Source organism: Rhipicephalus microplus, chromosome 9 (assembly GCF_043290135.1).
Source record: "Rhipicephalus microplus isolate Deutch F79 chromosome 9, USDA_Rmic, whole genome shotgun sequence".
Lineage (NCBI taxonomy): Eukaryota > Metazoa > Arthropoda > Arachnida > Ixodida > Ixodidae > Rhipicephalus > Rhipicephalus microplus.
In genome coordinates, this window is record NC_134708.1 from 132,937,003 (window position 1) to 132,949,272 (window position 12,270).

General features: G+C 43.0%; 1 protein-coding gene and 1 pseudogene across 1 annotated transcript in view; both read left to right on the forward strand.

Moving 5' to 3' along the window:
- LOC119163075 (uncharacterized) overlaps window positions 1-12,270 on the forward strand; it is a 392,637-nt pseudogene that overhangs the window by 27,867 nt on the left and 352,500 nt on the right.
- Window positions 1-12,270, forward strand: part of Prp18 (pre-mRNA processing factor 18) — a 44,660-nt gene that overhangs the window by 18,468 nt on the left and 13,922 nt on the right. Inside the window, exons 6-8 of the mRNA XM_037414997.2 lie at window positions 30-101; window positions 2,983-3,195; window positions 10,386-10,503. Of these exons, the coding sequence (XP_037270894.2) occupies window positions 30-101; window positions 2,983-3,195; window positions 10,386-10,503 (403 nt within the window). The remainder of the gene's footprint in view (window positions 1-29; window positions 102-2,982; window positions 3,196-10,385; window positions 10,504-12,270) is intronic.

Sequence of the window (12,270 nt, forward strand, 5' to 3'; positions counted from 1 at the left end):
AAGTATTCTTTATGTTTTGTTCTTTGCAGCACATAGCACAGGAACTCGGTGAGCGCAGAAGCAAGGGAAAAGACGCTGAAATGATTCTTACTGCCCTCAGGGTGAGATTATGGGTTCCAGCATTTCTTTAGCCCTGCATCATCTGTTTGTCCCAGAAGTTCAGCTACTTTGCTGATGAGTCTGTTCGATTACAGCTATTCAGTTTAATACCATGCATATGACAAGTATTTCTGGCCCTCCTCGAATATTGTCTGCAAGTCACCACACCTGGTTTTTAAAGTGTTGGCATTGTCTAATTAGCTCATTGTGCCTCAATTGTTGAAACAGTTGTCTGTCTCGTACTGACAGCTTACATGTCTAAACAGAACTGACATGTTAAAACAAAGTTTTTTTCAATCGCCAAAAAAAAATTTTAGGCTTTAGTTGCTCGTATTGAACTTGCCCCGAATAAAGGCTGCAGCGATCCCTGCCAAACAGCTTCCGTCACGTCCGCAGTTAGCTTCAATGGAACTCTAGAATTATTTACCTGGTGCTGTTCATGCATGGCCATTTCATGAGCTGTTGTCTGCAATCGATGCATAATCTTCATTTTTATAATAGCCCCAGCAGGGCTACTACAGGAGGAGGGGATACTACATTACAGTATACATAGGGCTCCATGTTTTCGGAGTTTCTTTTTCTTGAAATTCAAAGGGTGTTTTTTGGAGTTTATTTCTTTGGTGAAAATTGGGTGTTTATCAAGGTTTATTTCTCGTATATCTCCAGTTCTCCAAAATTTGGTGTTTAAATGTGTGTTATAGTTTGTGGCAATCTCTTTTTTATTTAATTTTATTTACAGTGAAAGTGCATCCAATTTTTGCTGATAATGCTGCTTTTTCATACTTTCATTTCTTTTCTAACTTCGTGTTTATTTAACCTGTTAATAAGGCTGTTGATATGCGCTGCTGTTAACTCACCGAAGTTTACTTTTGTGGGGGCAGGACCTAGTCAAGCTGCTTCTCGGCTTTTTTATCCGGCCTCCCTCATTTTCTTGATGAATAATAATGGATCTCTTACTATTTATATTCTCAATACAGTTAAAACCCTTTAGAAGAGCCGTGCTCTGGGCAGCAGTTCTTGTCTCTTATATGAGATGTCTCTTATAAGCAGGGTATCTCGAATGCATTTTTTTTATCTATCTGTATGTTACTGTAGTCACACTGGCAGACTCTCTTATACCCATTTGTCTCTTATATGAGTTTCTCTTGTAAAGGGGTTCGACTGTAGTGTATAATCTTACATATCAAACGATATGTGAACACATTAGGTGTGGTTTACTCATCTAAAGGATTGAATGTACTGTGCTAACACATCTGCATGCAAGCGCATGTACTCGAACACATGGCACCTACATCTGTTTGTGTTACTACCTTAACAGAGCTTGTTGTAATAAATGCAAGTACACTTTACGAAGTTACTGCCACTGATGGAGGTGCACACCTTTCTATTGATGGTTGTCAGCTTTTAAGATGCCCTTTGAAAATTGAAAATGCCCTCTTAAAATGAGAGCTTATCAGATAAATTGAAATTGTCAAAAACTTTACTGCCTAGTGTTTGTCGAATTTTATCTGATCTGTGCGAAAACACGAAGCACTAATTATAGATAAATTATAATAAAGTAATAATGTACTGCCTCACATTTTAGTACTCTGGTGTTTACGTAGTAAGTTGTCATAGTGCATAACAGAAGCTGGTTTGACGAAGTTTGCAATGTATGCAAACCCCTGGTTGATTTTTCTATTGTGAGTTATGCAGTGATGCTGCTGAACACCAGAATTCTTGCACATGAAAAAATTTTGCTTTTTCGCCATTTCTCTGTTGGATCACATGATGACCATAAACAGCAGGGAAGCAAAGTTTTTTAAAGTTTGAAACCAGAATTGCATACGAAAAGCACTGCAGAACTTTTATCTTATCATAGGGAAATAAAGTTGAGGTTCTTATGAGAAGCTGCGGTCATAGATGTTGTGCAGTACCATATCTCTTCAGCACATTAACGACAGAGAAGCCAGGCTGTGTGATGCCAAGTCAGACACTACATATTGCAATGGAGGTGTTGCGTGGATGCCAAAAGTTGTTGCTGGGCTAGTTGGTACGGGCTTAGTGAAATACATAAAATATGAGTACCATCATGGAAATATTCAAGACAGAACAGAAAAGAGTGGCACTCCCAATTAACTTCATTTTCCACAAAGCAGCTACTATAACCATAGTAACCATGTGCAAAGCACATTGCCTCACACACTTGTCAAAAATACACTTGACAAGATGAATGCCAAGGACTATTTAATCTAGAAAAAGTTGAAAAAATCTAAGCGCTCCTGCGTGGTGGCTAGTTTCACTAAACTTCCAAGACCTTGAATAGTGGCACAGCCGTTAAATGCATTGGTTTCTTTTTCTTTCGGCATGTGCAAATAGTAAACTTAAGGTTCGAGGTCAGTTTGAAGCAAATACTTGTTACTTGGTGAAGTAACTTAAAATTGAATGGCTCAGATACTATTATCATGTATCTTAAAGAAAAATGAGCATTTTTATTATGACCAAACTAAAACTTGCACAATATTTTCAAGAACTAGAACAAGGCAATATCACTTTATTGGTTTGCTGGGCAAGTCATAAGCAGTAAAATTAGTTTCACTTGAACATTTGCTATATTAGTAGGTATGGGCCTGTATGCTATTTTCTAAACATTAAGATTCTTATCATTAAATTGCAAGTATTGGACACATTTATCGCTGAAGTGCGTCGTCTTGCCAATTCAAATTTCTCTTGTACAGGTGGTTTCAGGGCCAAGTGGTCTCTCGCTGCAGCAAAGCCACGTTTTTAAGGGGGTTGCATGTGGTCAAATACCCTTATTTGTTCATTTTGAATACCGTGATATTCGTTTGAATATTCGAAGCACATGGATATTCGCCCATGCCTACTTAGAAGCTTTCTGGACAGTTCATCCTGCAGATGTGGGGTGAGCGTCTCAACACCCGGCCGGAGTCCGAGAAGACGTCGATGCGGGGCAAGCTGGCGTCGGCCACGTACGGCCAGACGCAGTCGTATCTGCGCCCGCTGTTCAAGCGGCTCCGCAAGGGAACCATCCCGGAAGACATCCTCGAGCACCTGGTGCGCATCGTTAAAAACATGCTGCTCAAGGAGTACGTCAAGGTGAGCATGATCATCAAAAGAGCCCCGAAACTGCCTAGATGTTGAAAGGTTAGTTGTGGTGTTGCAGTTTTGCTCAAGTCTGCAACAAATTATAGACACTAGAATTTCTCGACTCAGTGCTGTAACAGTGGTCCAAAATTGTCTAAAAGCGCTTGCTCCATTCTTTAACTTACTACATTTCGTTCGTTGGTCGGTTTCTCCTCCTGGCCATAGAGTTTCCTAATATACACTAGAGGGAACTCTGGCGCTAGTGTCTATGGGAGCTGCAACGCACGGCGCTTCAGTGAGCATGGGAATGATGGGTAGTACACACATTTGTCTAATCTTTGTACTTCTGGCCTGCTTCTGGCTTCGTTTGTGTTCGTGTGGCTTGGAGCTGTTTTCTCACGAAACGAAAAATCAGCAAATGTTCAGTGGTTGTGCTTCACCACCTTATTTTGAACTTCGTGACAAACCAGGTCACGAAGTTCAAAAGGTTTCGTTCTTTTCTTTAAAACGAAACCGTAACCAGCAATAAACAAAGCCGCAAGTACGAAGACTAGGCAAATGTGTGTACTACCCATCATTCCCATGGTCGCTGAAGGATCGCAGCACCAGAGTTCTCTCTAGTTAATTTTGGGAAACTCTACGCTCCTTGCCCCTCCTCGCTGTGCCAGGAGGAAGAGCAGCTAACATGTGTCTTTTTGTGGATGATGTGACCAGATGTGAATGACGAGAGCACAGCCAACACTGGGGATGTGCATCTGCTTCAAATACTAATAAAAATATCAAATGTGGTTTAAGGTCTCTCACATTGCAATTATTCAAAGAAACAAAGAACGATAGTTGCCAAGTGAGTTGAAGTGAACCCTCTCTGTTGTAAAAAGAAGGATAAAATTCCTGAATTTCACTAGGCGGAACTGGGTTACAGTTATTGGGCACTTCATAGTAAAGTCTTTGGAATAATTACAATTATCTGGTGACATGAGGCTAAGTTTAAGCACTCAGGTATTTTCGTATTTTGTGTCCATTGATATCTGACCACCATGGGCAGGAATCAAACACATGCCTCTAGCATATCATGCCTCACTTAGCTGTCACATTAGTGCAACATCCTTGTTTTAATCTAAGGCGTTATTTTCGAGGCTCTTCCCTCCTTCCTGCACCACACCCCTGACTGCCTGGGTGGATCAGTGGCTAGGGTGCTCGGCTTCCGACCCAAAAGTGGCGGGTTCGATCCCAGCTGCGACAGTCGCATTTCGATGGAGGCGAAATGTTAAAAAAAGGCTCGTGTACTGTGCGATGTCAGTGCACGTCGAAGGGACACTAAAGTCAAATAACAATTTATGTCAGAGTGAAAGCTCCATGTAAGACAACATCTAAAATGACAATATTATCAACAGCAGTGCCTTACGTACCAAGAAGTTAAGGTAAATGCTCGAGAACACATGCGCTACAATGGGACATACTCAGAATGATCCCGATTACATCAGACATACCGGCTACAATTAATCAGTAGTAATCGAACTACCTGCACTAAATAAAGAACCTTCCATGTATCAAGAGATGTAACAAAATGCTGCTTGTTCGTTTATGTTCGATTAATGGAAAAAACAACGGCTAGACGTTACTATGGGGAATAGTGTGAGTGGTTCAAAAGTTCAATTTTCACCTGGTTAAACAAGACAGGTTGCACCATCTAGCAGGGCCCAGTTGCCATCTCGCAGGCCATGGTAGGAAATTGTTCAATGGCTGTTCTTGCTGCTGTAGCTCCAGCTACTTTCGTTCTGCTGCTACTAGTGTCGGCAGCCATGCAGTAAAGCTGGCCAATGTTGTGCATAACAACCGTGATGCGACACATTCCATATGAGGCGGTTCATTTGGAGTGCGATAACCCGATGGGGACCACTAAAATGTTATTTCATTTCAAAATAAGCACTTGCTATGCACAAAAGTAACACTACGAGGTTTCTGGACAGATATTTGAACAATCAACGCCGACTTAATAGTAGCCTTTAGTGTCCTTTTGTTGGTCTTATTCATCTTTTTGTTTATTTTTTCAGTGATCTTGATCGAACTGCACAGGGTTATGCAGTGTTTTCTGTTGATTTCAAATATATAATTAGTTTTCTTGTAACTCATCTTGTTCCTGAGATAACTTAAGTTCACCCCCTATCGTTTAAGGCCGCCATAGAAAAAAAAAAGTGCTTAATTAAAGAGTGATATTTAAAATATACCAACTTAGATAAATGATTATAGATTGAAGGTATGCAAGAGTATTTGTTTTTAAGCCTTTCTTGGGTTTTTTTTATAGCAAAATGAACTATCCATATTCAAAAGCAATTGGAATTGTGTTACAACTTTGATGAGTCATATAATTGAAAAGGCTTATGCTATAAATTCCACTCCCATGCTTGCATTCTACACACATACAGGTTTCCATTGCAAAAAGCATTATTGTTGTGCCCGTCCTAGCTGCAAAGATACTAAGGCCTCAAAATTGAACAGTCATAAATTTACTTTTTTTGAAAAATAGAGAAAACTGATAACACACAACTTCTTCAGAAAGCAACAATCATAGTATGCATGTTTTGCAATCGCCATAAAGGTGCTCATAAATTCATAGCAGAGGTGCCGGCAAATTATAAAGAAGCCTCGAAGTCGGTTCCCCATTTTTTGCAGGTTCTGCATGTTAATAGCACCAAGAATCTGGACAGTTAAACTGACATTACAAAAAAATTACCACTTCCTGGTGAGTGAAAATTGGCAGAAAGATAGAAAAATACTTGCAGAAACCGAATACTGTATTTACGTGCATAATTTGCACCCTCACATAATTTGCGCACCTCTAATATTTCACCATCTTTTCAAAAAAAAAATTACTCCCATATTTCACGCTCCCCGACCTGCCCGAGCGAGCCTGCCGGTGCGCGCTCCTTTGGATCTTTCGATGCTTCGGCCGGGTGCACGCCTCGCCGAGCAGATGAGCGCAGTCAAACAGGCGGCGAGAGTGAAGTCCCTTCTTTTGAGGACTTTCCCGGGACTAGGGTTTCTAGAATACCGCACTCGAACTCAAACCTATTAACAGGTCACTGAAACTGCTCGAGTGTTTGCCTCTCCCTATCTTGCAATCTCTACCACCGTGATAATGGCGAGAGTGCACGCTCGTGTCACGGCACGGACGACTTTCTGCAACGGAGCATGGTGTGATCGAAGGTGTGCGATGGCTAGTCACGCCAACTGTTCCTCTCGGTTCTGCTTCCGTGCTGCAACGCACGCTAGGTCGATTTCGGAAGTTTAGGTTTTGCCATCCGGCAGACGCATTTCGACGGTTCCCTTGTGATGTGCTACAGTAATTATATATATGGCAAAATTAAGCTCGCTGTGGTAAATATCACCGAAGAAAATGAGAAACGTGCGGCCGCAAAGCACTTCAAGGGAACGTACTTCAACGGGACAACCAGCGCGATTGGTTCGCGAGAAAGCAGAAGAGTGCGCTTGGTAATGCAAGTTTTCTGCCATTAAAAGAGGCCTTTTCAAGTATGTGCGGATGCTTTGTTTTTCCGGTATCTCTGTGCCGTGGGACGCGGTTTTTCCCAGCATTGTTGAAAGAGCTTCAAGAAAGAATGTGGGGTGTTCGAACGCGTTTGACGGAACCCAGGACGAGTCATTTTAGGGGGGGTGGCAGCGGTTGCGACAACGATTCCCAATCAGACTTTGCGATCAGTGATTCCCGCTAGGCCACGCGACTGGATCTGACTGGTTAAAATACATGCTATTTCTTTAAAAATTAATCACTACACTTTGCTTGTGCTCCAATTTATTTCACTTTTTAACTGTATATACTGCGCGCGTTAGCATTGTGACACAATATTTCCTATGCACTCATGAGATCCCCGCGTAACTTGCGCACTTCCTTCTTGGGGCCCCAAAAGCGTGAAAAAAAGTGCGCGAATTATGTGAGTAAGTACGGTATGTCAATTTTAAAAAATGAATTTTTTTTGTCACCTTTTGGTCCCAAAGACCAGTTTGCCCCCTTAAAAAACACCAGATGGTCGAAATTTTCAGAGCCCTTCACTATGGTGTCCCTGATAATCATATTGTTTTGGGACACAAAGCCCCAGATAGTACAGTCGAATCTCCATAATTGGAACTCGAATAGGCCCGAAAATTTGTTCAATTTAAAAGAAATTCGAATGAATGAAACCTAAATAAACAGAGGACTCTCCATGCAGTGGCGCATGTGCATTGAGCTAACACAAGAGGGGGAAGTTTCAGAAGACTTACGTTTATTCACAAATCATAGGACATCCGTCATTAATTGAAGTAATCGATGATGCACGTCTGCACACGTTTGCCTTGCAGCGAGTCAATCAATTTTGCACGCAGCTTGCACAGCATTTCTACTTTGGCTTCAGCATTTTCCTGGCAAGAAAAGTTGCGCGCTGAAATGTCCAGCGCCGACACTCTCACAAGACGACGACAACAATGACTGCGTAGCGGAGCCGCAGCATGGTCAGCACGTGATGAGAAAGGAGAAGCGTCTCCACGCAGAGAGAAGCAGATCGGCATTCGAGAGAAAACCAACACTCCACGGCAGCTTTTTTTTTCTTGTGTGATTCTTAAAGAGAAAAGTGAGCCCCGTAGCTGTCTGCATCAGAGTGTGACACTTCAACAGTAGCTCACGAGGGATAGGGGTAAAGATGGATTAAAAGGATAAAATTAAAAGGTAAATAGATAGAAAGAGGAATGAGAGAGGGGACAGCGAACAACAGAAAACGATGGAATTAGGGAGGAGATAGGAAAGATGGACACGGTCGCAAGAGTCCGAGGACGGGCACACCCTTCCTCCGTGACGGGGCACCGCTCAGCGAGAGCTGTTGTCAGCGGCAGGAGATGGCGTAGGGCGAGGCAGTCTGCCAGAGCTGCGCACGAGGTCCAGAGTCTTCGCGCGCGTCACTGAAAGGAGAAGGGTTATGTGGCAGGGACGGGAAAGGGGGAAACGTGACACCGGCGCGTGAGAGACCCCCCATCAAGGTGCAGAGCCGTGCTCCCGCTAGGGGCAAGGGCCTCAACCACACATTCATTCAACCCCGCGACAGATTTTTTTTTCCTCTCTCTTTTCGCACGCGCGGCATTGGAAGGAGAAGGGTCTTTACGTGGCGGGGATGGAAAAGGGAGAAGCGTGGCACAGGCGCGTCGCAGATCGGCATTTGAGAGAGAGCAAACATTTTACTGAAGCCGTTTCTTCCTTTTCCTTTCCTTCGCGCGCAGCGTTGAGGTGTTGCAGGTGCTGCCGCGGGATTGAGCGAGGTGCTGAGAGCATTTTCAAAGCGCGGTAAGTTCAAATTAACCGCCGCAAGTGCTTGCACGTTCGAATTACCGGGCGTTTTCGCCTATTGGAATGCACATAGCTTTGACGAGACCTCATTGCGAGTTCGAATTAACCAGAAGTTCGAATTAAGCTTGTTAAAATTAATGGGATTCGACTGTATTATGTTATATTAATTATCACGCAACCCCTCGATATACCCTTTCTTGCGTGCACACATTTTCACTTCTAGCTAGCACTTTCTTTAATAAACTGGCTGGCCACAGATTGTCCACCAGCAACTCTGATGCCAGTTACAGACTGCAATAACACTGCTCTTCATTCCTGACAGCTTGCGCCGTGTTTGTCACATTGAAAGCTCACTGCTTTGATTCAAAGCAAAGCTACCCAAGAACAAAACTGTGATTGAGTATCCATGCAGCTCTGAATGATGGCCTATAAGTTAGAGTCAAGGCAAAACTAATGTCTACTGCAATAGCTGCTTGCAAAGCATACCTTTTTGACAATGCAATCACGAACGGCAACTGCTCAGTAGTGAGGGCATTGGCTTTCCCATTGTCACCTCACCGTTCACATTGATGACAATTTAAAAGCAGGCTACGTCACGTTTTTCAGTTGGGCAGTGTTGCTTTCACCCTGTGTCGCACATTTCTGGCACCTCACACTTTAGGCATTGTTAGAATTATTTGGGATGCAGCCAAACACATAATGAGGGTTTGATCACATTTGCCTATGCAAGTGTTTCAGGGATCAAAGAATGAGCACTACCTATTCTTCAAATTTTAGTGTTGTTACTTAGGTGTACACAAAGCAAAAGGATGAAAAATCTTAAAACAGGTGTTTATCAGAAGAGGCAATGTTTTGACAGGTGGCCCTCTGTTTTTCAATGCTTGCTTGAAATACTGTTGCTATCTTGAAGAAAGGACCACTTGTCGAAATGCATTGACACCCCTGCTTAATGATTTTTTCATCGCTTCAGGTTCTGGATTTCTCTGAAGAGAAGCATTTAAAAGTGCATTACTGAAAAACAAGAGAGAGTTTACAGTTATCGCCATAGTTTGGCAATAAAATTTAGCAGTGGCTCAGCCAGGATATACATAGCATGAACGAGGCTACGTATATCCTGGCTGAGCCAGCTGATTATTCTTGGCTTTCCTAGTTGTCAGGCTCATTTTATCATGCTTACTGCTGGACTGATAGACAGACGGACTAGCAAGCATGCTCAGGAGTCAAGCGCCGGCTCACTAGCGACACGTCTCTCCACAAGCTTCCAGGCCTTCTCCGGTGTGCCAGCTGTGCACCGTGTGACATCAGTGCTCCTCTGCTAACCACAAGCAAGGCGGAACTGCTCAAGCTTGGCCAGTGTAGCTTGCGCTAGGGAAGGTAGAACTCACTCAACAAATGTATTTCGCTCTTAGGGCTCACTCAGACTCAAACCTACTAAAATTCCTCTTCCAGACCCACTAGTACTGACACTGATTAATGCTACATCACTTACCCAGACTTGCACTCGCAGCCTGATTTGAATCTGACAGGTACACTCATGAGCGAGTTTGCCAAGCTATTGTCGCATAAACCTTTTACAGTGTTATATCAGACGTCCACAAACAGATTAAACAAAGTGGAACCTTAAATAACGGAGAGGACCTCAATAAAGGAAAGGTGCAATAAGTGATCATTCAACCTCTTCATCGATTGTGCCTTTTTGTCAAGCTAGAGAGGTTATGAAGCATCCGGCTTGACACTGCCATTCAACCCTTCAAGCACAAATGACATTTATCTTCCGCATCCTAAATGGTAGCACCTGTTATGTGAAATGGCATCCGACACTGAGCAGTTATTGTTAAATGATGTTCTCTTTCTTTGCGCTGATTTGCAGGCCAACGATGCATACCTGCAGATGGCCATCGGCAATGCCCCGTGGCCCATTGGTGTCACCATGGTGGGCATTCACGCCCGAACAGGCCGTGAGAAGATCTTCTCACAGAACATTGCCCGTATCCTTCACTTTGGTGTACCGTGGTGTGCAGTGCAGTGCAAAATGCGCTGAAACAGAAGTTTGTAAATTTAAAATTTTCCATTACTTAGCGTGCACAGTTGGCACAAACTAGCCATTCTTGTGAGCTCTCGGCTTTGCCTTGTGCTGTTGCAGGAGTCATACTCCTGTGTACTCGCTTCAGAAATGCATGCTGCTTTGACTTGTCATACTATGTGTTCAGCTGCCTTTGTTTTTGAGTAAAGCCATTTGTGATCCTTTTACATCCCTATGCCGACATCCATGGGCCTCGTACAGTGCACTGGAAAATTGCCGTGTTCCAGCTGAACCTCACAAGGATGTCATCGTGTCACAAACACTCTCAAACTAGTGTGCGAGGTAACCATCTCAGCAACCTTGAACAGAGCTCTCTTGTGATCAACGATAAAACTATTTGAATCGAAGGTTACGAGGGGAGATGCAAGGTCCCCGCCTCAAGTGAGGGTCCCCTTCATCACACTTGTAGGTTTGGGGAAGAAGAGCATAACACAGAATCTTGAGATATTATTTGTGCATACTTTAGGAGCTTTTATCACAGCTCATCATTCCATTTCCTTCAGGTACATTTCGTTCTAGATATGTAGTGCCTCGTTTGAATGAAGCATGCATAAAGCTAGGCTTACCAACATAATCACTCCAAAGCAGTTCTTGCGATTTAACATTGTGTCACGAACATGAAAAACCATTTTATAGCAGAGCTCTTTTCCTTAGTTGGGCGTTATTTTTTGTGGTATGCACACAGTCACACTAATGTGGGCCAATCCCAATGACAGTGCATAAGGTGGGAAGTGCACAGTGTGACAACATCATCAGGCGATATCACGTGACGACATCAACCCATAACGTTTTATGCAATGATGTCATCACATGAAAGCAACGTCATCCCATAATGTAACATGTTAATCATCATGCAATGTGATTATGTTACGTCACAATGTCAAATGCAACATCACAGCTTGGTCTCATAGTTTTCCTTACCATAGAATCTTATAGCCACACTCTTTGCATCATGGGCCACGTAATGCTTTGTGACTGAAAGGGGCCCTGCAACACTTTTCCTAGTAGCCGTGAAATGGATCCACTAAAGGAGCTTATTGCATCACGAATTGACTACTGCAAAAATTTATAGAATCCATCCAGTACAATCTGGCACACGCTGCAATTTCATTCTCTCTTTTCTCATACCAGCAAAAGCACTGGAAGATAAGCAGATGGCACTGTAGAAGAAGGTACAGTCAGTCAAATCTTTAGCTATCATGCATGAGTGGCAGTTTTTTTTTTTCTATCTTTGCCATACTATTGAATTAAGTTTATGTTGGATTAAGGACAAGTGTATGCCCATAAAGCACATATCCACAAAGCAATTTTTTGTAACTTCGTTCCATAATATGGCGCTGACCGACAAAAAAGTCGCTGCTGCACACAATAGCTAAAGTTTTGGCCGACTGTACATCATGCGTGCCGCCTGACTTTGAGCACTTTTTTTCTTTTTCCTTTTTTCTTTGAAGTCGTGGCTTTTCAGCGCAATGACACGTGCACGCACAAACACGTCGCAGCCTTCTGCGGCGGCTGCAGTAACTCCCAAGCACACCATGCTCATATCAGCCAATGATGTGATACTTTGGCCTATGACACGATGACTTTTTAGTATATACTGCATCATTTGTCGAGAGAAGGGAAAGCGACCTTTAGCTGACTTGGAGAATTTATTGAGTATTCTAGGCTGCAT